This window comes from Abrus precatorius, unplaced genomic scaffold, assembly GCF_003935025.1.
Source record: "Abrus precatorius isolate BTA unplaced genomic scaffold, Abrus_2018 Scaffold2, whole genome shotgun sequence".
Lineage (NCBI taxonomy): Eukaryota > Viridiplantae > Streptophyta > Magnoliopsida > Fabales > Fabaceae > Abrus > Abrus precatorius.
The window spans coordinates 38564085-38589668 of NW_020874362.1; the positions used below are offsets into that span (position 1 = coordinate 38564085).

Here is a 25584-nt window from a genome sequence, read left to right on the forward strand (position 1 = left end):
TTTGGATTAATTTGATTATCATGGACAATAAATTTTAAATGAATAAAGCATATCTATGACTATAAATTTTCTTAAAACTTGTAATATGCTCATCCTTTAAAATAAGCTGACCACGAATCCTTAAAACTTTTATGAAAAAAAAAATGGTATATAACTAAAAGGGAATAAATTTGGCCCCACAAGATAATAATAAAATATAAAAATCTTACTTTATAAATTGTGGTCAAGAATTTTCGTTTGGACCTTTATATATTTTAATTAAACATTCCGATTTACTGTAAAATTCCTAACCTCACAACCTATTTCACTGTTAAAATTAGTGAAATCCATAATCTTAAAATCATGTTTGAAACCAATTTCTTCTTAAGATCTTTTTTAAACATCAATCTCCTTGTAAGATTTGCCAAGCGCATTAATAAATTTATTTGAGGAAAATTCATCTCATCTACTTATCATTTTGCATTTGATTGTAGAAGGATCGAAATATTAATAGGTTTTAACTAATCCACATGCATGGCACCAAGTTTAGCAAGATGGTCAACGCTGGTCAAGTTCCTTTTTTATACTTCAGAATACAAACTTCCATGGTCACATCCACATTGATATTTTTAGGATAATAACTATTATTTTTCTGATGAAGAATATAAAAAAATGATGATATTTTAAGGGCTGTTCAAGAAAAAGCAAGGAAAATTAGAGTCCCAGACGTTTATCAATCATCAGCTTAGCAAACATGAAACTTTTTTGTATGGTTTTGGTATAGCTTCTTTTCTTCTAATTGTCAAAATATACAATATTAAATTGCTATAGGAAAGGAAGGAGGATCCTCTGAGGCTTATTCACTCACTATCAAATACAGAAATTTACATACAAAAAGGGTAATCATTCCATAATGTTACATATTATGTTTCTAAAGGTGATTTTTAAGAGTCTAAATTGGCTTTACCATTGATAATGACCTATTTTGTTGAGCTGAAATTGGTAGCAGCTATCTGTTGGCGAATTTTATCTCTAAAACTTACTTTGGTTAATCATGTGGTCAGTGCATCCGGAAGTGAATTGGCTGATCCAAGAATTTTGCCACCAACATCAGGAAAGCACTCATAATCATCCAGTGCAGTTACTTTTCCAGTCTTGCAGACCTTAACTGGATACTGCATCAAGTGTCCCCTCATTTGATTATTTTCCTCAGACACATATATTTCCCAGTTTTGTCTGGCAATTTTGTTGACATATCTAACACATTCAAGGCTATGAGGTTCACCAAAAATGCCATCAAGACTACCAAGGTGCTCAGCCCACAGTGACATTCGGTATCCATAAACCTACACCAACACCATCTTAGTGGGAATTGCCAATTACGAAAAGATAAAAATTTCATAACCAGGACCTGTTCATAGATATGAGTTTATGCTACTAATCCACAATGAGAGGGTGGTGTCATTAATTTACAATGATTTGTTCTGCTAAAATAGCATACATCCAAAAGATATAAACTATTGAGTGATGGATTGGTCTTTTTTAAATTAAAACAGTTGGCCGTGAAATAAATTTAGAAATGAAATATGACTTTGAGAATTGAGATATATCTCAACGTGGTAGATTACACATTTTAGTTAACTTTTTTCCTTCTCCTGTCTGATTATTTCATGTGTTTGCAATATGTGCTTTATAAAACAAGCTAAGGAGAAATTGGGAATATGTATTTACTTTCATCCTAGATTAATTCGAAATTTTTACGTGAATTCAACGTAAAAATTATAACTAATAACGTTACAGTAAATATAAATGGGAATCCAAACACAAACGTTAAAGGAGCTTCAAACCTGGCCACGTGGATGAGAATTCTTTTGTTTAAACGTATATTTTGGTTGATAAGCACCCATAGCTATTTCAGTGTCTCTTGAACCGTCTAATGATCTCTGGTTGATATTTGCTGATCCAATGATTACGTATTCGTCATCAACAATCATTCCTTTGGCATGAACATAAATCATGAAACGTCTGAATTTTTTAACTGATACCTGATTAAAGAAAGGGGAAAAATAACAATAAAATCATAAATTAACATTTTATGAATTTAATTTACTCTAAGATTGCAATCTTGATTATCTCTATTTTATATAAATTATATTTTATACTAGAAACTGCATGCATGCAAATCCAATGCTAACATTTGGTGAAGGAAACATAAGGATAGTTTAGCATACCAAAGAACGATTTTCAGAAGATTGATTTTGTGTAGGTGGACTTTCTGAGCATTGAGGTTCTCTCTTTCCAAGGCAGTAAAAATTGAGATAATCTTGTGGATGATACTGATCTGATAGCCCTGCTTTTCTAAGGGCATCAGCAATAATCATGTACATCATAGACATTGTCTGTCCCTGTAGACATTCAATTTTCAGATACAAGGTCCTAATAAGACTTTTTATATGAGAAAAACAGATAATAAATTTATGAAAGAAACATGTTGTACCTAGGCTTCCTAATTCAGACAGACTCACATTAAAGCTAACCTGGAAAATTGAACAAGGGAATACAGACTAGAAATTAGTGTGACCTGCCAGAACAAGATTTCTTGAACAGCAGCACTTGTTGGAACACCCTCCGGCCACATCGGTATAACTATATATACAGAAAAACGTTCATCTGCGTAGATCTTACTAGCAATTTTCAAAGCCAACTCCATGGGAATCAAGTGATTTGCACCTGTTAACATAAGGGATTAAAAACCTTATCCAAATGATGTAGAAACTTGGGATCATGAGAGTGCTAGTTACTGCCTAGTACATTGCCTTTCAAAGCACCTTTTTATGCACATAATTACCCAGTAAATGCTTAAGATTAAGAAGCTAAAGGGAAATCAATGCTAGATTACAAAGTTTATAAAGATTCATTTATATCCTCCTTACATTTCACACATGAACCGTACAGACTTAATTGACTTATTTGTATTTGATTTTGATGGGAGAGTTTAGATTTCGGACTTTTTTTAATGACTTCTCTTATAAATGCTTTTATCAATTTCGAACTTCGTCTATTAACCATCCAAAGCTCCCTCTAAGGCCAAGTCTTTATCTTGGACAGTGACACTAATCTGTCTTGTTAATTCCTTCATCGTAGACAATTATATCTTTCAGGTCTGATGTGTTGGACAATGGACATTTGATCCAATGAATATACAGATACATTCTGAAGGCCATAATTTTGATATTCTAACAACGCAAAAACTAGCAAATGGCACCATTTAAAGATGATGATATTGGAAAATTTAGTTTATCTACCTGCATTTTTATATGAAGGCCAATGATATGAGGATCCCAAAAAATATTGATTCTCAATATATATGAAGTGCTGAGCCGATCTTATTGCTTTTACATAAGCAGTATGAATGCTTTGATCTACTTTCAAATTTTTTCCACATAAAAGATTCTGCAGAAAATTAATATTAGAAGTTAAAAGACTAATTTATCTTAAAATAACTTGAAAGTTAAGACCAAATCACAATGAAAAGATAATGGAAATAATAAAACACTCCAAAGAGTATAAAGGGACATCACGTACAACCTTGTTCTCACCTGAGCCTTAGCTTTGTCAAAGTCCTTTGGAAAGCCCTTTACAGATCCAGAATCTATGGACCTAAATACCTGTATTTAATGCTAGTTCATAATTTTTATTGGATTTTGTGCATGTTTGGATTTAAAGGAAATAAGCGACTGTTTCTTCAAGATAAGCTGACCAAACACGAGCAAATATCAACATATTTCCATACCTGCACATTCCAACTCTCAGGATCATTTGGATCAGTTATATGAACAGCTTCATCACCATCAGGACCAAAAGATGGTTTGAGAATCCATGAAATACGATCTAGCCTAAGCAAAGCATCATCGTGCCAATTTGTCACCTTTTTGAGCCGAAAATCACGCCATTTTTTGGCCTTCCTCCATCTTTGCTCAAAGTTGGTCAATATATCATATGCTGCTGGACCATCAATTTTGCAATGTAAGTCATGCCATGGTTGCCTTGGTCCACCAGAGTTTATCTGTTTCATATAGCATACAGTTTCAGCAATTCCATTTGAATTTTTTTTCTTTCTCCTATAGTTGGTGCTAATCTGTGCATTTGCTTTCCTTCTCTGTTTCACCTAATCAAACAGAAAATATCACACCATAGTAGATGATAACGTGTGTATTAAAGATCAAAATTACCACACTTAAACTCATTGGATTGAAGTTGGGTGGATTAAATGAAGACATGTTGACAAACTTTGAGTTGTTATTTGTTTTTGGTGATTGCAGGATGTGTCTCAATCTGAATGCTTTATTGTACTGATTGTTGGGGTACTAAAGTATTAACAAGAGCACAATTTAAGCATATTGTGATGGATAAGAAAGCATAGAACAAAAGATAAAATCAGGATTTAATGTATTTGAGTGAGGGTTGGAATAGCACCAATAAAGTAGAAGCAAATAGAAAATCACCTAAGGTGACTTAGTCATGTGAGAAGACCAAAATATTTTATAAAATTTCCTAGTATAATATTAAGAGAACGCATGCTTTATTCTTGTGAATTCTTCAATTTTGATAACATCCACTTACTTGAAATGTAGGATTATGAAAATCATTATGAAAGACTGTATCTTGATCACAAAAAAGCCGATGCTCTGGTGTATCATATCTGCCATCGCATAGATCTAAACCACCAATAAAAGCTGTTATTTTACGATTATTCCCAGAAGCTTGAGTGTCTACAAGCACACATTTCTGATGATGTGTAAAGAGGGTTCCCACAACCTGGACCAAGAGATTCAATTAAATTAGTGTTCTAACTGAAAAGGAAAAAGTACACGGCTAGATCTTATATCTATGACTATTAATATATGAAGTCTTCCAGTTAAGAAATAATGACATTGGTGGTGATGTGAAATAGTATCTTTATCCAACATAGTTTTAAATTCAAGTGCAGGAACTCCATGCCTGTTGCTTGAAAATGCTGAGCTTATTGCTTGCATAACGTGGAGATAGCACACAATGAACCGTGGAATGTTTAAAAAACTTTTTGGTTTCTTCATCGTGAGTCTGCATGACACCATCCTGCAATCAAGAAAATCAAGCATCATAATGAAGCATGAGTTATAAATCTTAGTGATACAGGAGCATAAAATAACTATGCAACTAACCATATAGATACTCAATAATCCAGGAAGGAAATATCCACTAAAACTAATATTTTAGGAATCTTAACAGCTTAGCATCTTAGTATAGAAGGTCAAGGATACGTAAACCAGTCTAGGAAAATCCACCCATAAAGAAGATAAATAACTATTTTTCACTTCAGAATCCACCCAATTTTCATCTTGAGAGGACTTTTTTTTCCTTTTAAATAACTTCATGGTATGAAAGCAATATAATCAATTTGAAGCAGAGTAATAATTCAGGGTAAAGAAAAAAAAATTACTAGAATTTGATGGGAAAATCAACACAAACTTCTCAATAGTTATCATTCTTAATTTTCTCATCAGGGTAATGAGAATTACAGTTTTCAAAAGAAACTTGTCATGTGAAGTTCTGTCATCCCAAATCAGCATAACCACTCGGAGCCCTTCTTGTGACTTGTATTTCAACAGCTCTCCAAGTGAAAGCTCTCCTCCAGAAGGTAATGGTTTTGTTGGCTCTCTAACAAGCCTTACTGGGTGATAAATCGACCACCCTATAATATATATCAAGTGATGAGCTTCCAAAATTGCGTGGCATATATCCTCCCAACATTTACTGTGCTGAAACACTTTCCCACCCTCCAGTGGAATCTCAGGTAGCATACCATCTGGCAAATGTGCATCTTGATATAGAGTCACACTCCCTCCTTTCCTGAGAGGGAAATATGTATTAGGAACTCCTAAACAAGCTGTTCCATCCTCATAACTGACACTTTCTGACGGCTTTATTCCAATTGGCTTATACTGAATAGAAATATGCAACTCAGGATAAGGTTTTAAGCAATTTCCATACTGACCAATGATGGGAAACCAATCATTAATAACATTTCCTGGGAGTATCCTGTGAACAGGTATTTCCACAACTCCAATGAGTTCAGCCCCAAGAATGTCATTATCCTTCACAAGGAACTCCACTTTTTGAGCAGGGTGAGCAACAGGCACAACAAATTGCTCCTCCCACAAAGGGTTCTCACAGTTAGGAATCACTCTAGTCCTAGCTATGGTAGCCCCAGCTAGGCACACAGAGACATAAGGGTCACTAGTTATCATCTTCTCTTTTCCAGAGTGTGACTTTCGTCCTTTCATAAACGGAGGATGGCACATGTTGCCCATAGTCATACATTTTCTAACAGCTTCACCGGATAAATCTAAATTTGGAAGAGACTTCGCTTCTATTATCAACATATCCAAGTCACCATGTAAGAAAATCGGTTCCTTTTCCTTATGGCCTTCATTGTCCTTGTATGGACTGATTTGGATAATGTCACCACCACGATCCATGTCAACCTGGGAACCCAAAAACACGCATTTTTTCTAAATTACACCCTTTCTTTTCAATAACTAAAAGCCAAACTTGTAGTTGCATGCATAGGATTATGAGCAATGGTTTCAAGAAAGAAAAATAATGTGTTGATCACCTTAAGATCCTTTCATTTATCTCATCTCATGTCATCATCAACGTGCATGGACCCAAGCTCAACATGTTTCTTCAACAAATTGTCAAGTTTTACTATCTTTAAAAAAAGGAGAGACAAAAAAATGGTTACCTGAAAAGAGACACGGAGAAGAAGCCAGTGATAAAGAATAAAAATTAAAAAATGTAAAAAAGAAAAGGCAAAAAAAAGAAAAGAAATTTATATATGAATATAGAGGTTTCAGAGGCCGAAAAAGGTGGCAAACCTCGTGCAATGAGAAGTTTGGAACCCATCACTCTCATTTAGTGTTTTCAATTCCAGAATTGGCAAATTCAAAACGAAATCCATGCATGAGAGAAAATAATAAAATAAAAATAATATAAAGAAGAAAGAGATTGGTGAGGTGGAAGCTGATGGAGAGACAGTGATTGGAGACATTGATATGAATATTATAAGAGTTTGCATGGAACTAACCAAAGAGACTTCATGCTCTCAAACCAAAATATAAATTACAAATTCAATGCAATACGACCAGGCTTTACTTTTTCATTTGACAAACCCTTTACATGAATTAAGAATAACTTTATTAGGAATTGCTTAAAAATAAATCATTATTGTATAGCATGTTTTAGTTTCATAGGATTAAAGGTGTTAATCTAAAAGAGAAAAAAATATTTTATTATTAGTAAATAATTATTTATTTCTAATTTTTTTATAAAGATATTAAAAAAGTGATTTTTAAAATAGGCTAAACCAACGTGCACTAATTATAAAATTAAGTTGAAAAGCTAAATATCCAAAGGAATGAAAATTGAGCAAATTAAAAAGAAATGAGTAAACTGGAATCAACTGTCACTTTAATTTTGAAAAATATCCAATCTAATGGAAATGAATTTATATATATTCATATAATTTCATACTTGTAAATTATTATATTAATTTATTCTTCATAATATTATTATCTAAATTAAAATTTATTATTTTAATATAATTTTTTAATTCTAATTTATTTTTAAATTCGATAAAAGTCAATAATGTTTATGCATATTTATGTTATATGCACTGAACTTATTGTTATATACAATTAAAAAGTAATTGACATGTACCATCAATGTAAAATATTAATAAAGGTCTTGTTAACTGATTTTTAAAGATACTAGTTTAAAAAATAAAAATTGATAATATTTTAAAAAAAACATATTAAAAATACATTTTTTATAAAAATTTTCAATCAATATGCTTAAGACACTGGTCAGCATTTACTTATTAGTAAGTATAAGTTTGAAACCCCTTTACATGCATACTTATTAAACACACAATAATCCCAATGACCCCTAATAAGCCTGGTGAAAATATCGATGTGCTTGAAGATAGGGTTTACAAATGCTACTTCTGAAGGTGCCTGTTTAGTTGCGCACTGTAATCATTTTTTATGTGTTTAATAAACTGGTCTTATATTAATTTTGCCTAATTTTAAAATAAACTGGTCTTATATTTTCTGTCGTATGAAGTGGCATCTCAATATATTTGGCTCATTCACGGGAGACATGATTTGTAAATAAATGCAGAGCCTGCTTAGGCTAAAGATAAAAAATTAATAAATTTTTTTATTAAAAATAATTATTATATTTTTATAACTTTAATAATTTTTTATAAATATTTTCTATTTATATATGCTAGAAGCTAGCCAAACCCTAAATATATGATCGTAAGTGAGTTTTGCTATAGTTTGTGCGTGTTCAATTATTGTCAAAACCCAGACAGGTACGAAACATTAAAACTAGGCCTGGCAATGACTGCCAAAATTAAAACTCTTATTGAACCCCATCAAAGAAGAAAGAGAATGAAGAAGAATTAAAAGGTTCCCTGAAATTGTCTGAGAAATGTGCAATGCATAAACAGATAAGGAAAAGCATCACTAAAATCTAAAGCAACAACAATTTCACTTAAATCAGTAACTAACTCATTCATCAGAAAACGCAAACAACAACATCCTGAGAAAAGGGTAGTGAGTTCAGCTAAGAAGCCAAATTCACAAACAAAACAAAAACACAAGATACTAGATAGAATGTAAATAAATAAAAGCTAGCAAGTAGCAATCCCATCCATATAAGAAATTTAACCAGCGAGTTCTTCCTCCTTGTGGGTCTCAAGAACAATATCTGACCGAGGATAAGCAACGCAAGTGAGTACAAACCCATCACTTATTTGATCATCATCAAGGAAGTTACCATCTGACTGGTCCACTTCACCCTGCACAACTTTGCCAGCACAGGAAGAGCAAGAACCAGCTCTGCATGAGTAGGGAAGGTCAAAGCCTAATTCCTCAGCCTGGTCAAGAATGTAAGTATCATCTGGGCATTGAAATTCTTTTGTTCCTTCTGGGGTGATAAGTTTCACCTTGTAAGAAGCCATGGCAGTGACACGACCTCCCCGCCCACCTTTAACACCAAAAAGAGCCTGACCCACGTTGGGAAATGACTTTAGGCTCGTGGTCACTGGCTTCCTACTAAGGAAGGAGGGGTTCACCATGGTTCCAGAAAGTGCTGGTGTGGTGGCCATTGCTTTGGTGTTGCAAAAGTGTGGGGAAAACGGGAGCAAACAGTGTATGCCAAACAAGTCACTAGCTAGTTTGTGTTGATGATAAAGATTGAGCTTGTGGAAATGGTGTGTATGCAACATGGAGCGACATAAAGGGGCATCGAACGCTATCTGCCACGTGGCAGAATTTCCCTGGTTACATTTTTGTCTCCGTTATCATCACCCTTGTGGATGAGATAAGGAAATTTCTCTAGTACCTTCCCGTTTTGAAGGGTTTAAAAATTCTCTTTTACCGACCAATAATGTTGTGGCATTTTTGAGGATGTTATTTTTAGTTTAATATTTAAAATTTACAACCAAATCCTTAATTAAAATGAAAGTTTGTTTAACGACTCTAAGAACTTGTATAAGAGGGCAATTCTGTTTGCCATCATCACCTACATCCCAACCAAAGCCTTACGCTGGGTATGTTTTTGCCCAGAGGACATCCATGAGCAATGACCATGGGATAATCCGCTTCCCACAGGTTTTCCAAGGCAACAAATTTTGGGCTTTGAAAAATTGATTGCATATTTATTGGCTCTGACAAACAAATTTACAGCCATTTGGAAACATGTGATCGGTCCTGTTAAAATGATTTTCAAAACTCACTATACTTACTGGTAGCGAAGTACGAACATATTAGTGCCACAAAAGTTCAGCTAGCAACCCATTAAATCACATCAGTAGCTAGATATTTCCAAACGTGTACAAGCTCAACAGAATATATTAAAAAGCCAAGAAGAGAGAGAAGAAAAAGAAGTGTGAAATTCAGCCAGCAAGACATCTGTTCCAGCCTACTACATCCTCTGGCTGCTAGCAAGGAATAGATAGCTTGTTTAATACAATTAATTCTTGTTACACGGCAATATTATGCCAAACCCCGCATCTCTAACAATAATACCCATATGTATATCTGGTGCTTTCATTTAAAAATTTTCTTATCACTCAAACTTTCACACTTCAGCAATTGAGAAAAAAGTTTTGTAAGTTTCATTCAAACTATTGCTAAAGACAAATGTACAATAAACAATGGAATGAAGCTTGTTATGAAAAATTGAAATGTTTCTTATTCCAAGGAATATTCTAAAAGGAAGGCAAAAGATACCTTGAATGTTTATCACTGACCTTGGCATGCGGATCATCACACATAGGTCCATTAAAATACTAACAAAACTGACAAAAATAGTGCACTGTCACAACGTACAGCCGATTTTTTTTATCAAGTTACAATTATTATTATTTGCCAAATCCACTGCAATATAGATTAAGAAGCAGAATATAATAACATTAACAGTGCTCTGGTCTCAGGTTCCATCCACAATTACTTTGTCACTTCCAGGATGAGATTAAAAATATTCAGAGTGAAAAGGAGAACTACACGGTAAAGACAAAGCAAGAAATAATTAAACTTATTAAAACATAAATGGGTGCGAAGGAAGCAGATAAGAATGATAATCATATCTTCATACAAAATTCAGACGCACAAAATCCATTTCCGAGACTTCATCCCCTCTTTTACATACATTGAATAGTTGAAACCATGTTGGGGAATTAGACATCAGTTCTTCAATGGGCCCCTATTTTATAAAGGGATGAAACAGTAACCACAAGAGTAGGATATTGTACTAATTATCTAAAATTATGAAGACAATCAATTACAGCCGGGGAAAAAAATCTCAGGGCTTCCCCAATATAGAAAAAGAATACATCCTCATTCTCAAAACCCTGTGATTCTACCTGTAAACATTGTTAGGTTCTCCACACGACCAGAGGCTTCCTCCAAGAATTTATTGTCTCCAGCAACAAACCTATGGAAGTGCTCAGGTCTGACTCAGAAAACCTTAATCGCATTTTATGTTTCTGTAGATCCTCCTCACAAACAAATTTGAACCAAGAAAACCAACAGCTCCTGTAAATATAAAGAAAAATTATATCCCAATTCAAGACAACAGGAAAAAATGGGGTTTATTCAGCACATGATAGGATATCCCGAGATTCCCAACATATCAGCAGGGTGAAAATCTACAATGAAATTGAAGAAGACTTACCACATAAAATTCCTAGTCCAAGAGAAAACATCAAAGTGTATCCAAAGTAGAAACTGGTTTGGAAAAAGCCTGACATCTTTGTCTTCACATAGTAGTAGTATATTGAGTACAAATACACATACACAGATGTTGAGGCAGCTGAGAAGAAAGAAGTCCATTGCCAGTGGTAATTCTCAGCATTTAACAAAAAGTATGTCCCCACAATTGTCACACAAACAGTAACAATGATAAGAATCAGAAAGACCAGCAACATAAATCCATATACATAGTACACCTGTATGCCACATAGGAGGAAAATATATATATAAGCCAATAGTGCACATGTTCACTATGCTACCACTGAAATATGAACATATTTACTTAAAAAGACCATTATCAAGAATTGTTTTCCTTGGCATTGCTCTGAACTGATAATGCATGGATTAACTTTTATAACCAAACCGATATGTAAAAATGAAATTTTATTACTTTAAAACAAGTCATGGTGCAGTGATTCACCTTGTAATTCCAGAAGGAAGTGAATACGAAATACATTTCAATGAATATGCTACCAAAGGGTAGCAGTCCCCCCATCAGGGAAACCACAGAGGGTGTGAGGTACCACTTCTTTTCAGGAATGGGACGTGGAATAGTCTTTACACGACAGGGATTATTTGGAGCACCACTCCAGTTTCTCCCAACAACTGTGCCAAGAAGTGCAAGAGGGAAAGAGATGAAAGCCCAAATGACAAATACAACCACCATTGTGCCAAATGGGATTGCTGCTAGAGACCCATAGAATATAGCGATTGTGTTTAAGATAAATCCAATTCCAAAGCACATGAACGGGAACAGAGATGCTGTAAGGATCATGGATTTAATCCAGTTTTTACCTAACAAACAGATAAAAATAGTTACATAATTATTCAAAACAAAAAGTGAAGGCTGAGACAGCCACCCAAATAAACTTGAAGTGAACATACAGAAATTTAAATGAGATTCTTACCCCCATTTCGTGAGTACATTCCCCCACTCACATAACCAGAAATGAAAGATGTGAGGGCATAACACACAATGAAAGTTGTGACAATTGCTCCTCGCCTGAGACATGCAATAAAGGAATCTTACACGACAATCAGCCAAAAACATCAACGTACAGACAGAATAAAGTCTCAACTAGAATGAAGAATAAATAGTGGAGATATGCAAGCAGCAACTCCATGTGCTTATTACATTGAAAAATTTGTACACAGCTACAATATCATTGAATTCATTATTCAGACTTATGTTTCATTCACTTGAATGTTGTGCACTTACCCGACATACAACATTCCAACAATAGCCAGCAAGATGACAAGGAGAACCAGTAATGCTAGCTGGGCACCTGTGCCAACAACAGCTGAAAGAATAACTAAATTGCGGGGAGGCCGAAAAACATCACCGTGCACAAGTTTCCAGCCAGATTCTTCACTAACATCTCTCTCCTGCAAGCATACAAGCAAAAGCAAAATATTTGACAATAAGAACAACAATTTTTATAGGAAGAAAGAATTCATATTCAATAAATAAATAAAACAGATAGAAGTCATGAAGCCATCACCAGAGTTTCCAAATCATCATCTTCCCGTGCATATTTTGCATAGTCATTTCTCAGAGTTCGCATCAATATCATTGATACCAATCCAGTAAGGAAGATGACCATCATGAAAGAGTTAAAAATGGAGAACCAATGAATCTAGAAACAAAAAGGAGGAACAAAATTATCAGCATTGGAGTCAAGGTAGGATCAACATGGATGAACACAGACCACCCAACCAAACATTAACACCATTTCAATTTTAAAAACAAAGCTGAACCTGATGCTCAAAGAAAGGATAGTCCAGGTAGACATCAAAGCGCCGACCAAAAGTGACATTTGTAGAAACCCATTTGACAGAATATGTCATGTCCAAATTTCTTCCTGCTTCTAAAGGTTTTGGTATATCCTGAGTGAGATTTACATGAATGATCTGCAAGAAAACAGACCTTAATATGAAACTTCAAGGATCCCAAAACCTGTCATAAGATAGCATAAGATACTTAAATAACTTCTGACCTGATCATTATTGTACTTCACAATAATGTTCTTGTGTGTGTAAAGGACATGCTTGCCATTATCACTGTTCTTATCAGGATGTAGCTCACCAACATATCCTTAAAATGAAGAAGTATCTTTGATAATGAACAACAAATGAAAAACAAAATCATATCAAATACAGCGAAAGAGGAAGAGGCAGTTCTAGACATACCCCACAATGGTAGATCATCTGAACTTGTGTTTAGTGCATCACAGAGCAGACCAAAAGAAATAAGAAAGAACAGATGCAAGTAAGTTAGTTAAAAAAGGAAATGAAAACCAAGAATTATCAAAATTAAAAACATAAAAGGAGGAGCAGCCTGCCGAACAAACCCTCACTCGCAACAGTTTGATGATCAAGATAGAATAATATTGATTACCAGACACTAAGCTACTGAAAAATGCTTAAGAAATGACTTCATATAGAAATCTTAATTTCATATTTCTTTCGGTTCAAGATATAGTAATTTGGAAAATTACCTCTTGCCAAGGTATTCAAGAATGCTCATGAAACAACTTCACATAAAAAATTCTTAACAATTCTTTCATTTCTGATGACTATAAATATCACAGAATAACCAGCCTGGTGGATCCTCTGGTAATAGTAATTACAGGATCAAAATGCAATAAGGCATTGCTTCCAGGATGAAGTATATATAGTCAGTGTTTCAAGCATTGCAATGCCAAAACCAAAAATAAATGTCATCATCAAAAATAAATTTCAAGCATTGCGTTGTCACAGCATCAAGAATCAGGTCAAGCTCGTATTTTTAATTTTAAAAACAGTAAATGCAAGCAGCCAATAACTTAATTTAGTAGCACAAAACTAGGCTCTCCAACATTTCCAAAGCAATTGCATTAGTACACGTGTCATCAAAATTTCAGTTAGCACACGGTTTCTGCTATGTTTTTGTACATCTCAAAACTGATTCTAAAGATCACTTCATGGCATGCTCATTCGCCTCTGGGGTTGATTGAAAGGTTTCATGACCCAAAACTACTGCTAGCCTCTTCTAAGGGGATTTTCTTGGTGGTTGATTCTATGGTAATGGTTGTAAAATTATGCAGTAGATTGAACAGAAAAGACAACAAGCAAGGGGCTTTGTGCTGTGGAATGGAAATATTATTTATCTCAGCCTCTTTGGTTTGTATTCTTCACTCAAACGGGTGTTTTTTCCCCAAGTCTAGTACTGCATGTTTCTTAATTTTTAGGCGTTTGTTGCTTCCGTTATAAATTTTCATGTTGTGCTTATGTTATCCTTCATGTTACTACTGTAATGGCCAAGGGAAAAAAATTCTGCAAGTTTCCAGCATTTCTTGATGGTAAAATCATTCTTTAAGTTCTCATAGTAATAAGTAAAAGAAACAATGCAAAACATACCCATGAAGAATTCAAACCAGTAATTATTCTCTATTGCATCCTTGAACTGCTTCACCTTCCCATCATCAAGCACTATCTGGCAAAAGACAGTCTTGTCCACATTCCCTGAAAACAAGAGTATCCATTAAAGCCAATTTGTCTACTGATAGCTCTTCTATGAAATTCTTATAACATCAGAAGCCTCCATACTTAGGAACTTTATCTCAATTTGGCTATCAATGAGTTCATTGCCACCCAGGACCTCACCAAGACCACCCCATTTGTGCGCAGCACTAGCACTACCAGTTGGATGGCAAAAAGGGAGGCTGTAATAGTTGTATGTTTCTTGTGGATTGTTATAAGGACCAACTTTATTCACCCAAAGGGTAACTGGTTCATCTTGTTGATACTGCAATGAAGTAAAATACATCCTTTTAAAAACAGAAGCCAGTCACCATTTAAATCTAAAAATGAAATATATATATATATATATATATATATATATATATATGTTTAATTTTTTCACCAGCTCAGTGAGAACAAATTCTGGAATAACAGTATAAATAGGGGTTCGGTTAAAAGTGACAACTGATTAAGGATATTGAGCTGTAGAAGCCATACCCATAGAGGAAACATGTATATATGAATTGAATCATAAAACTGACTATTAGACAAAAGAGAAGAACGGCTACTAAGTTATTGACATAATTTATAATTCAAGTTCAGTTCGCTGTATAATAATCAGTTATATAATCTAGGGTTGACTTCTGGAACTAATATTAAGACACCACAGATTGACAGAGCATAATGTAAAGCTCAATACTTTAAACCCCCAAGCAGACATGTGATAAAATGATGCAATGGGTGTCCACATCAAGTGAATCTCAAATTTGTGTTAAAAAAAATTAAAATCCAGAGAACATGGTTGTTAGATGAACTAATAAACATAAATAATCTGATGGCCTGATCTTAAACAGTACTAACAACCATCAAACTCACTGTTTAAGAAACTTTTAACCAAATAAAAAAGGGTAAACAAATAGGGTTACCACGCTCCACATCATTCCTTGCAAGACTAGAAAAGATTGCCGACAGATAGCACAGACTACGGAAAAACAATCTTGCTTCCTTGCTGAAATCATGTGTGTAAGCTAAGACTTTTAAACAACCTAGCAAGAACAAATTGTCTCTTCTGTGTAATTTCAGCCGATGCTCTGGTTACACACATCTCTCTGTGGGTCCTTCTATGACTTCAGAGACAAATGCACACATTACAACAACAAACAATCGAAGCCTACTCCCCAAGCAAGTAGTTCCCACCTCACTCCTCCATACAATTTGGTGTTTCAAAACCTCTCCGAAGCTTAATTCCACCCTCAACTAGGAAACTAAAAATAGCTAAGCATTAAAGGGAAATATTTTTAACATTCAAAAAACAAGAAATTATCCAAGATCATCAATTAATAATAGAACTAAACAAGGGAAGAAGAAGTCAAATTGAATCTAATTCGCAAAGAAAAAGGGAAGCATTGAACAGCAGCAAACACGCCACATTGTACAGAGACCTAGGTGAGCACAAGCAAAAACCCAGTTGAGATCTAACACTTTGAAAACTCAAACATTCCAATCTTAAGATAAATTCCAAGGGAAAATCTCAAGCAAAGCTAACAGATTCAAATTCAGTGGCAGTAACAGCTGAAAGCGCACACGTTTAGCAGATCCAAATCCGAATTAAGCAAAGGAAGAGTAGATCGAATCGAAGAGAAAAGAAAGAAGCAAAAAGGGTTTGGGAAATGGGGGAATTACCTTGTGATCTGACTCTGAAGCGAAGGCGGAAGAAAGGAAGAGAGAGAGGAGGAGCAGGAAGAAGAAGGATTGGGATCGGGATTGGAAGGACATGGTGGGGATTGAAGACTTAGGAAGAGAGGGAGAGAGAAAGAGAAAACAAAAGAGAAGACAATGGAAGAAGAGCAGAGAACAGAGAAGTGGAGACAAAAGGGACTATAATGGTAATTTACGTTGTTGAAGAATGAGGAAAGGTTACAAATTACAATTACATCGTATTCAATGAAATGAACGACGATACGATGGGTGAATCAAACGCTGAAATTTTATTTCATTACGGTTTATGGGTAAACACACGAGCGTCAGTGAAATTGTGTTCTGTCACTGATTTTCCATCTTGGGCTATTTTTGTTTTTCAGCCCACTATATTTTCAAAGTCAATTACACCTTTTATGCCCCCAAAAAACACAACTAAACAGACTTTTTATGCCCACTCTTGACCCTAAAAAATATTTTTTCTTAATTTTTTTATTTAAATTACAAGTACCTTTTATTGCAGTTAAGTTTATTTAAATCAGTAGGCAGGAAAATTTTCTTTTTTAAGTATTTAATAAAGTTATTTTTGTCCATAATTATTTTAAGAATATAATATAATGCTTTTAAATAAAAAAAATGTATAAACCCAAAAAGTGGATCACTAACATAAATTTGAATTCAAGTAAATTATAAATATATATCAATTTTAAATTAATTATAATTTGTACCTATTTTATCATTTTAGACATGAAGCTAAGTTCTTATATTTTTATTTAATTTAAAATTTAATGCGCTAATATTATTCTAACGATTACATAGGTACAATACCTTTACTTATTATTGTATTTATGGATGTCTAAAATATATTTGTCATCTTTTTATTTGAATTATTTATAATAATAATATATAAAAAAAAACCATGATACTTGTTAGGCTACTTAACCAACTTAAAAAAGGAATATAAAATAATCTATTGTTCCATCCAAACATAACTTTCCATCAAATAAAAAATATCGATACGAATCACGTTTAGTTGCGTTTGTTAATTAAAAAATGTGTTTGTGATATACTTTGTTTTGTAGTTTTCTTTAACTTCTAAAGAATCCATTAATTTTTTTCATTGTTTTTTTTACCTTGTTTTCATATAGATTATTTAATTAACACTAGTTTTTTAAATAAATTTTTACTAACTTTAGCCTTTTTTATGACACAATTATTGTATTAAAGTTATAAAAATATAATAAATTATTTTTTAATAAAATTTTATTATTATTAATTGTTTATTCTCTATTTTAAAGGTTGAGATGAACAAAAAATTTTGAGTTAAGTTTAAGTATTTATATATAGAAAGTTTTTATGAAAAAAAGTACTTAGTTATTGTATTAAAATTATAAAAATATAATAAATATTTTTTTTAATAAAATTTTACTATTATTAACTAACAGAGGTTGATTTGAGTTTGATTTGAGTGGCAAGCGACTAGTTATTGCTTAAGCAAAGTATTAGATTCAAGTTTTTGTGTATACAAAAAAATCTCTTATAATAACTCACCCACCATATTTAGATGCGTAACCTCGAGTCAATCTCAATTAATAGCCATTAAATGTCTTGTAAGTCACTTCCATAAAAATAAAATTCTTGAATACGAATTACATTTACATAATACATACTAAATACATAATTACAAAAGTAAATTATATTTTATTTTTTCTGAAAGATACTTAAATTATACTTTCTATGCTTATTTTAAAATTATATCATCCGGTTTAGATAAATATATGTTACATTTGAATTTATTATAGTATGCTTTTAATTAAATATTTATTGAATACATTTTTATAGTATGAAAAATTATATTATAAATTTGTTTGGCATGCAACAAAATTATTTAGTTTACGTGGGTTATAAATTATCTATATAAGCTATTTTAAACGATAAATTAAGTATTACTTACACATGTATAAATTAAAATAATATATAATTATAATTAAATAATTGTATTGATATAATTTATTTTTATCTTTTAATTTGAATTTATCCAGTCAGTTTTTTAGTTCGTGTTTTATTCCAACGGAACCCAACAACAAATCTATAGAGAATCCACCCTTACAGGTTTTTTCTTTACGGAACCCAAAAACTTAGAACCAGAAAATAGAAAACACCTTAGCTGTTATTATATTTCTTTTCAAGTAATATGACAGTCTCACTCCCAACTTTTTTTTTTCTATGAAAATTTCAAATTCAGATTATCTTCTATTTAGTTTGCGTATCCTCACCTTCAATTCCAAACAATTTATTTATGTTAATAGACAGAGATTAACACAAAAAAAAATTTGACGAATTGCTCTCTTTGTCCAATTAGGTACCACATAACCATATAAAGGTTATTTGGAGGAAAAATTAAATTCCAATAAAACTGCTACACGTGGAACTCATACTTATTTGTGTTGATTTTGTACATCTATTTAGATATTTTAATTATATATTTTTTTTTATAATTTCCCTCCTCAGTTTAAATTTTTTTCTTCTTTAATTTCTTTATTTAAGGAAATATAATTTCATAAATGACAATAAGAATACCTTTTCTTTTTCTTTAAATCCCCCCCCTTTTCAATTTTACCATTATTTAACAATGACAATATTTTTATCTCCTAACTATTTCTTTCTCATATGTTAAATTTGATTTTTTTAATGTACATAAAAAGACACATGATTAAAGAATAATAAATATTAAATTTTATTAAAATTATAATATTTAATACTATTAACACATTAGATGACATGATCTTTGTAATTTTAAATAAAAAATTACTATATAAAATTTATCATTGTGTATCTTTAACAGATTTGAAAAGTTAATTAAATTTAAAAGTATCCATGGAATAAGAAATTTTGTCTCTGGCGTTTAGAGATCCTATGGGGTGTTTGAAAGTTTGGTTATCTGGGTTTGATTGATGATTGAGGTGTGTTAATTTGAAGAAGAAAAAAGAAAGGTATGGAGAAGTATGAGGCGGTGAAGGATATAATAGGCTATGGGAATTTCGCGGTGGTAAGGCTTATGCGTCACAAAGAGACCAAAGAACTGGTTGCTGTCAAATGCATCCAACGGGGCCAAAGGGTACGTACGTTGTTACTTGTTTTGTCATCCTCACAGCACAACCCACTTACTCTCCCATGCACTTATGTCCATCGCTGCTTCTCGTTCTGCACAAATTTACTTTATTTGTTGTCTTTTTTTCTTAGCAGATTGATGAGAGGGTCACAAGGGAAATCATCAACCACAGATCTCTTTGCCACCCCAATATTATTCGGTTCAAGGAGGTATGGTATGTTAAATGTTAAATGTTCATTAATGCCTGTTATCACTCGTTATACATTATTATGTTCAGATTGTTTGTTTAATATATGGAATTTGATCTCTGCAGGTGGCTTTGACTCCAATTCATCTTGCAATAGTTATGGAGCATGCAGCGGGTGGAGAGCTGTTTCACAGAGTTTGCAAAGGACTACGAGAAGACGAGGTTTACAAATTTCAATGATAGACAATTCCAATGTTCACAACTCATAAGTCATGGTCACTGTTTGTAAACTAACAATTAAAATGATTATGCAATTTGTTTCTCATGATCTTGTTTTGACTTTTAAATATATTTCAGGCTCGATATTTCTTCCAGCAGTTGATTTCAGGAGTTAGCTATTGTCATAACATGGTAAATGACATATACTCCACATTACTCTCATGATCCATTGTTATATTTTTGTTACATTAAAGTGAAACATCTTTTGGTATTTTCTTTAAGTGGTGAGTCTTTATAAGATGCATACATACAAAGAAATAAAAAAGTTAATTGTATATAATTACATATACAGTATCAATTTTTAGATATTGAAATAATAAATGTGATTTAAGAATGTGTTGACACTTGATAGTTGACAGTAATATGATTTTTGGCTTCTTTTGCAGGAAATATGTCATCGAGACTTGAAATTGGAGAACACCTTGTTGGATGGCAGCCATGCTCGACGTCTTAAAATTTGTGATTTCGGCTATTCTAAGGTTCAAATATGGAACTGATAGAATGCTTTAAACAAATAATTAAATACACATTATTTGTTAATTCTGCTTCTGATAAAGTTTATTTTTCTAGTCATATATACTTCATTCGAAGCCTAATTCAATGGTTGGAACTCCAGCCTATATTGCACCAGAGATTATATCCGGTGGAGAATATGATGGAAAGGTAATATAGTCTCTACATTTCCATAATGAAAATGAATCATTGTTCTCTGGAATGGTTTGTGTTCAACAAGCATAGTGACATTTCTTTGTCAGAGTAAGATAGAAAATAAAATGTTTCAATGTGTATGAAGCAGTTAAAATGTCTTGGGGAAACATTTGAGTTTATTTAGTTGGCTCTAAAAAGATTAAAATGTCATAAATTGTTTTTCATAAATCTTTTATAAACTTTTCTAAACAAGAACTTTGGCTAGGACGATTTGTCTATGCATTAAGTGCGAGTTTTGTTAATTAATTTTTTTTATTTGGCTAATTTGTGGTGTTGTGTCTTGTACCTGTTCAGTTGGCAGATGTATGGTCCTGTGGAGTAATACTATATACAATGTTGATGGGAGCATTGCCATTTGAGGACAAAGAGGATCGCAAAAATGTCAAGAAAACCGTAAATGTAACTAGCTTTAATTTTTAAGTACTTCAGTTACTAGAATCATTATATGTTTTGTGCACACTATTTCTGATTATATACGTTAGAGTAATGATAAAAATAATCTCTTTGTAACACATTTCTTATTAATTAAATTTTATTAAAAACTACAAAATTTATATGAGTCTTATTTTTTTTTTCATTTTTAAATTTATATTTTTAAAATTTTTAGTAAATTTTGACCCAAAATAAAGAATGTGTTACTTGTTCATGTGTTACATATATTTTTATCAAGCGAATCGTGGCTGTTCAATACAAGTTCCCCGAAAATGTTAGCATAACTCAAGACTGCAAAAATCTGATATCTCGCATTTTTGTGGCAAATCCAGCGAAGGTATGTCATACTCTATATTCATTTCATTATATTTTAGGGAAAATTGTTACACAAAAAATGAAAACCATGGCATGAAAGATGCATGATATTACTTAGTGTATGTTGTAACAATGCTTTATAATAATTATGTTGCAGAGAATCACCATAAAGGAAATAGAGGGCCACCCTTGGTTTTTAAAGAACTTGCCTAAGGATTTTACAGAAGATGTCTGCTACAAAAAAGAATTTGCAACCTCTTCTCTTCAAAGTATAGAAGACATCATAAACATTGTCAACGAAGCCAAAACTGCACCTGCAACTTCCATTCCAGATCAATAGGAAAATAGAAGAAATAACTAGAGAAGAAGTAGATGCAGAGGTGGATCAAGTCATGTGTGAGATTAGAGTCAACTAAGCTATAAGACCATTCATTTTTGTAGATAGTGAATTATATTTCTGAAAATCAATTTTTTTCTTCTTAATTTTAGTTAAGGAATGAAACGAATTTAAAAGAATGAGTAAATGTATTTAATTCTACTTCATTAGTTTATGTTTCTTTTTTTTTTAATTGAGACGTATGAGATGAAATGGTAACTTTATTTTATTTTATTATGCTTTATATAATTTTTGTCATTAACTTTCTGTGTCTAAATTATTAATGTCAAAATTAGAGCTAGGAATCGAAATAGGCCATATCAATTTTAGTTTTTAGACTTATAATCATAATTATAAAGTAACACTACGAACTTACAAAATATATAACTTCAACTCTTTTCAATTGTTAGTTTAACACCTGAAAAAATTATCAATTCCATTTAAATAGGTGGATATGAGTTTGTGTAGAAGTCAAGAGTGATCAACCTAACTCAACAACTTAAAACTGAAGAAAAAATCAAATTGGGAAGTGTAAAATATAATAAAGCTTATTTAGTTTGAGTTACTAAATATAAACTCATCCAAACTCAAGAACCACCTAATCATTTTTATTTATTAACTTAATAGTTTTTTTCATACAAACCCAACAATTAATGCGTAATATCTAAGTTAGTATAAAGTTAATAAAACATTTTGCTAATAAAACAATTAAGTTCACATTTACTGATGGAAGAAGCAAATTGTGATTACATGGGGAAGATGAATCTGAATTGATGAGAAGAAATAAAAAGGAAACATAAAAAAAACACAAGGGAGGTGGGTGGTACACTATTAGGACATCTGAAATGTCAACTTCGTAGGCACATGCAATGTATTCTCATGAAAAGTGATAACCAATCTTGCTAATAACAATGCAAATGAAGCACTTTTTACAATTTTAATAGAGCAACGAACGTGACTTTGATAGTGACCCTTATTGATAAAGACAAGCGAATTGTTTATAAATGAATCTTTGAGTCGACATTAAGGGGATTATGCTTCCATCTCTTTGCGATTACTGATTAGGGAATATGTCATATCTATTCTTCCCTGCTTCACATTTGTTTTTCTTATCTTTAACCAATGTTCTTTTTCGTCGTTTATTGCAATCTTTTTAAATCTCAATTAGTCCTTCAGTTATCACCTTTCCAAATCCCATTTTTTATCGTACAATTCACTGTGCACCCAAGATTTCCTTTTGCTTCACTCAACTTAAAATTAGGAAAAGATGAACTAGAATCCCTTAACAAAATCTTTGCCTGCTAAACGCTGAGCTATGTAGGATTTGACTTCAGATCATTTTGTTAATTGCATGACACTATTCTGATTAAATTAATTGAAAGCCTAGTTAATTTACTTTGTGTGTGATTATTTTTCTGTTTAAGGAATTTAACAGATATTTGGGTCACACACAAAAATTATTGTGTTTTTTTCTTTTCTTGTAAAGAAATTTAAATGAGTAATCAAACGTACTATTTTAGGTCTTTTAAATATTTACATTTTTTTAATTCATGGAATGAGGAAAATTTAACTGTTAGTGAAAAACTATATTGTAGATTTATTATGGGTATGAAAACTAGAGTTTTCCTCCTTTCAAAAGAAAAGTACAAAAGTGATTTAGTGAGACTATTTAATTACTTTAACACATGTCATCTGTACTTTAAAGTAAGAAAATTAAACGAGAAATAGACAGTAGATATACAAAAAGAAGGTGAAAAGATAAAAAGGTAAAAAAAAGTTTGTAATTTGATTACATAATCTTTTAATGTGTGTTAATAATAAATTAATAAATAATATTTTTTATTAATATATTGAATTTTATGGTATTATAAAAATTTTTGGTATGTTTCTCCTTATGTCTTGTAGGCAGGCAGCATAATCCTATTTTTTATATTATAAATCATCATCATCATATCTACTTTCTTCTTTTCCTAGATCATCAATTTAACTTTAACAAGAGAAGATCTGTCATTGTTGTTGTATTATCAACCACTCTTGAGACTTGAGAGCTTTAATTGAAAGGTAGATTTCACATAGTATTTTTTTTAGGCTTTATGGAGTGTCATTCTTGGAGAAAGTTTTTCTCTTTCTATGTCTTAACAATGTCAGATACTATTAACCTTTGCAGAAAGGCTAGATTATTTTCTATGCATACTTTGTATTCTTTACAAGCTAAAAAGCCTCCATTTAAAGACAATAGAATATAGCAACATAGACATTTGGGTCATGTTTTTTAAATATGAAATCTAAAGAACACAATTTTCTTTAACCTGCAAAAAGCATCTATATTCGGGAAAAAAAATGTTTTTACAAGTAAGCAGTGAAGGTTTGAGTAGATGAACGTGCCGTGCCGCTATAGTTTATTGGTCCAAAATTGCGTTACATTAATTGATTCTTATTGATAAAACCATTGTATATCTAATATAAAATGCAAATGAAACTATTCAATACATTGACAATATAATGGGATATAAAATTTTTATTCAATATTGGGATATTGAGTGGAAATCTCTCACGCATAGATAGACAGGGAAAAAGCATCATTTTATTTTTATTTTCTACTATCTCATTGTTTTGATTTTTTTTTTCTTTTGTAAATTTCATTCTCATGTACCTAATACAGGAAAAGAAGAATACTACTCTTCTGTATAGAAAGATGTTTCTCTTACTTGAAGTCATTGGCATCTTAAAATTCTGGTTTCTCGTCTATTCAAGAGTAATGTTGCTTTACTTCAAAGCAAGAATCACATTCTTTTCTTTGCAAATTTTTTTCTTTCCTGGGTTTTCATTAGAAAAGCTTCTTCAAGGCCTCTACACCAAAGTTTCTTCAAGGCTTCAATTTATTGACTATCAACTAGGCAAATTGGAAAAAATGAAGGTAAGAGAAAAAAGAAACACCGAAAAGAAAATTATGACATTGCTTCCATTTTTTTAACCTATGTCCCCTTTTTATTTTTCCTTAAAAAGCTTCATTTTCTTCTCAAGTATTTTTTTTTAAAATCCTTGCTATGGCTGCACTAGACCGAAAAATATATATCTACTTATGACTACACATGTTCAAAAGCTTCTTCCTTCCTTCTACAATTTCATCAAAGAAATCATCAAGTTGCCCTGTTATAGTCTCAACCCCACATCTCAACAACCCAAAGCAACTTTTCAAGTTGTCAACTTTTGCTTGGATCTCATACTGTGTTTCATAGCCCACCATTCTCTCCAACCCCACTTTCAATTCCTCCATGGCAATCTTTGCTTGTTGGAATTCAAGGAGCAAAATCCCTGGCTGCCCATTACTCTGCTCTATCTCCTCTGCCACTTTCTGCTGCAATCTTGCCATAGAAACCATGAAACTTGATCCATAAACCATGTGCCCTTCATACCCTTGTTGGTCAAAGCACGAGGAAGACCAACAATATGCAATCCCACATAGCAAAATCATCAGAAGCAATGAACTAACACTCCTCATTGCACAAAGAACACCTCTGAAGCCATTGAACTCATTTAACTTCGATTCCATAGACATGTTCTGATTTAGACATTGAGACAATGCCTGAATTCTTGTTTCCATCAAGCTTTTATTTTCCTCTACCATTCCTAG

At 32.4% G+C, this 25584-nt stretch overlaps 4 protein-coding genes across 8 annotated transcripts; 1 reads left to right on the forward strand and 3 right to left on the reverse strand.

Moving 5' to 3' along the window:
* Positions 1-714: 714 nt before the first annotated feature.
* On the reverse strand, positions 715-8978 carry LOC113857444 (phospholipase D delta-like). Of its 2 annotated transcripts, none has more exons than XM_027489338.1 (12): positions 8758-8978; positions 6638-6766; positions 5541-6506; positions 4981-5097; positions 4603-4797; positions 3773-4045; positions 3579-3647; positions 3285-3432; positions 2561-2709; positions 2211-2384; positions 1827-2024; positions 715-1325 (listed from the first exon to the last, which is right to left on the reverse strand). In XM_027489338.1, the coding sequence occupies exons 3-12, from the start codon at positions 6498-6500 to the stop codon at positions 1032-1034; spliced, it is 2577 nt and encodes an 858-aa protein (XP_027345139.1). In that variant the 5' UTR covers positions 6501-6506; positions 6638-6766; positions 8758-8978; the 3' UTR covers positions 715-1031. The 2 variants fall into 2 exon arrangements, with proteins under 2 accessions (XP_027345139.1, XP_027345138.1); XM_027489337.1 differs by lacking the exon at positions 8758-8978 and adding an exon at positions 6900-7188 and having other exon boundaries at positions 729-1325; positions 3773-4147.
* LOC113857445 (ferredoxin-like) lies at positions 728-9291 on the reverse strand. 4 transcript variants are annotated; one of them, XM_027489339.1, is made up of 12 exons: positions 8758-9291; positions 6638-6766; positions 5541-6506; positions 4981-5097; positions 4603-4797; positions 3773-4147; positions 3568-3647; positions 3285-3432; positions 2561-2709; positions 2211-2384; positions 1827-2024; positions 731-1325 (listed from the first exon to the last, which is right to left on the reverse strand). In XM_027489339.1, the coding sequence occupies exons 1-2, from the start codon at positions 9194-9196 to the stop codon at positions 6720-6722; spliced, it is 486 nt and encodes a 161-aa protein (XP_027345140.1). In that variant the 5' UTR covers positions 9197-9291; the 3' UTR covers positions 731-1325; positions 1827-2024; positions 2211-2384; positions 2561-2709; positions 3285-3432; positions 3568-3647; positions 3773-4147; positions 4603-4797; positions 4981-5097; positions 5541-6506; positions 6638-6719. The 4 variants fall into 4 exon arrangements, with proteins under 4 accessions (XP_027345141.1, XP_027345142.1, XP_027345140.1 ...); XM_027489342.1 differs by having other exon boundaries at positions 1190-1325; positions 3773-4045; positions 8758-9290; XM_027489340.1 differs by having other exon boundaries at positions 728-1325; positions 2211-2709; positions 3579-3647; positions 3773-4045; positions 8758-9279.
* Positions 9292-10609: 1318 nt separating this feature from the next.
* Positions 10610-16926, reverse strand: LOC113857767 (transmembrane 9 superfamily member 1-like). Its single transcript, XM_027489954.1, has 12 exons — positions 16527-16926; positions 14931-15129; positions 14742-14846; positions 13533-13550; positions 13340-13437; positions 13101-13253; positions 12845-12979; positions 12562-12728; positions 12251-12345; positions 11764-12137; positions 11266-11539; positions 10610-11126 (listed from the first exon to the last, which is right to left on the reverse strand). Exons 1-12 carry the CDS (start codon positions 16617-16619, stop codon positions 11059-11061), a joined length of 1779 nt encoding a protein of 592 aa, XP_027345755.1. The 5' UTR covers positions 16620-16926; the 3' UTR covers positions 10610-11058.
* Positions 16927-19536: 2610 nt separating this feature from the next.
* On the forward strand, positions 19537-25584 carry LOC113860012 (serine/threonine-protein kinase SAPK7-like). The gene is made up of 10 exons (XM_027492645.1): positions 19537-19659; positions 19788-19862; positions 19967-20062; positions 20198-20251; positions 20506-20598; positions 20690-20782; positions 21122-21226; positions 21498-21596; positions 21732-21890; positions 25522-25584. Exons 1-10 carry the CDS (start codon positions 19537-19539, stop codon positions 25582-25584), a joined length of 960 nt encoding a protein of 319 aa, XP_027348446.1.

Excerpts from the sequence above, each read along its gene's own strand:
- LOC113857444 (XM_027489337.1), bottom strand. The coding sequence starts at position 6,500 with ATGGATCGTGGTGGTGACATTATCCAAATCAGTCCATACAAGGACAAT. Across the intron at positions 3,648-3,772 it reads CTGAGAGTTGGAATGTGCAG|GTATTTAGGTCCATAGATTC; the intron begins GTATGGAAATAT and ends CATTAAATACAG. Across the intron at positions 2,710-3,284 it reads GCCTTCATATAAAAATGCAG|GTGCAAATCACTTGATTCCC; the intron begins GTAGATAAACTA and ends TTATGTTAACAG.
- LOC113857445 (XM_027489340.1), bottom strand. The coding sequence starts at position 9,196 with ATGGCCACCACACCAGCACTTTCTGGAACCATGGTGAACCCCTCCTTC. Across the intron at positions 6,767-8,757 it reads CAAGGAGGAAGAACTCGCTG|GTAACCATTTTTTTGTCTCT; the intron begins GTTAAATTTCTT and ends GTCTCTTTTCAG.
- LOC113857767 (XM_027489954.1), bottom strand. The coding sequence starts at position 16,619 with ATGTCCTTCCAATCCCGATCCCAATCCTTCTTCTTCCTGCTCCTCCTC. Across the intron at positions 15,130-16,526 it reads CTTCAGAGTCAGATCACAAG|TATCAACAAGATGAACCAGT; the intron begins GTAATTCCCCCA and ends ACTTCATTGCAG. Across the intron at positions 12,138-12,250 it reads AATGTACTCACGAAATGGGG|GTAAAAACTGGATTAAATCC; the intron begins GTAAGAATCTCA and ends TCTGTTTGTTAG.
- LOC113860012 (XM_027492645.1), top strand. The coding sequence starts at position 19,537 with ATGGAGAAGTATGAGGCGGTGAAGGATATAATAGGCTATGGGAATTTC. Across the intron at positions 21,227-21,497 it reads ATGTCAAGAAAACCGTAAAT|CGAATCGTGGCTGTTCAATA; the intron begins GTAACTAGCTTT and ends ATTTTTATCAAG. Across the intron at positions 21,891-25,521 it reads ACGAAGCCAAAACTGCACCT|ACATTGAGACAATGCCTGAA; the intron begins GCAACTTCCATT and ends GTTCTGATTTAG.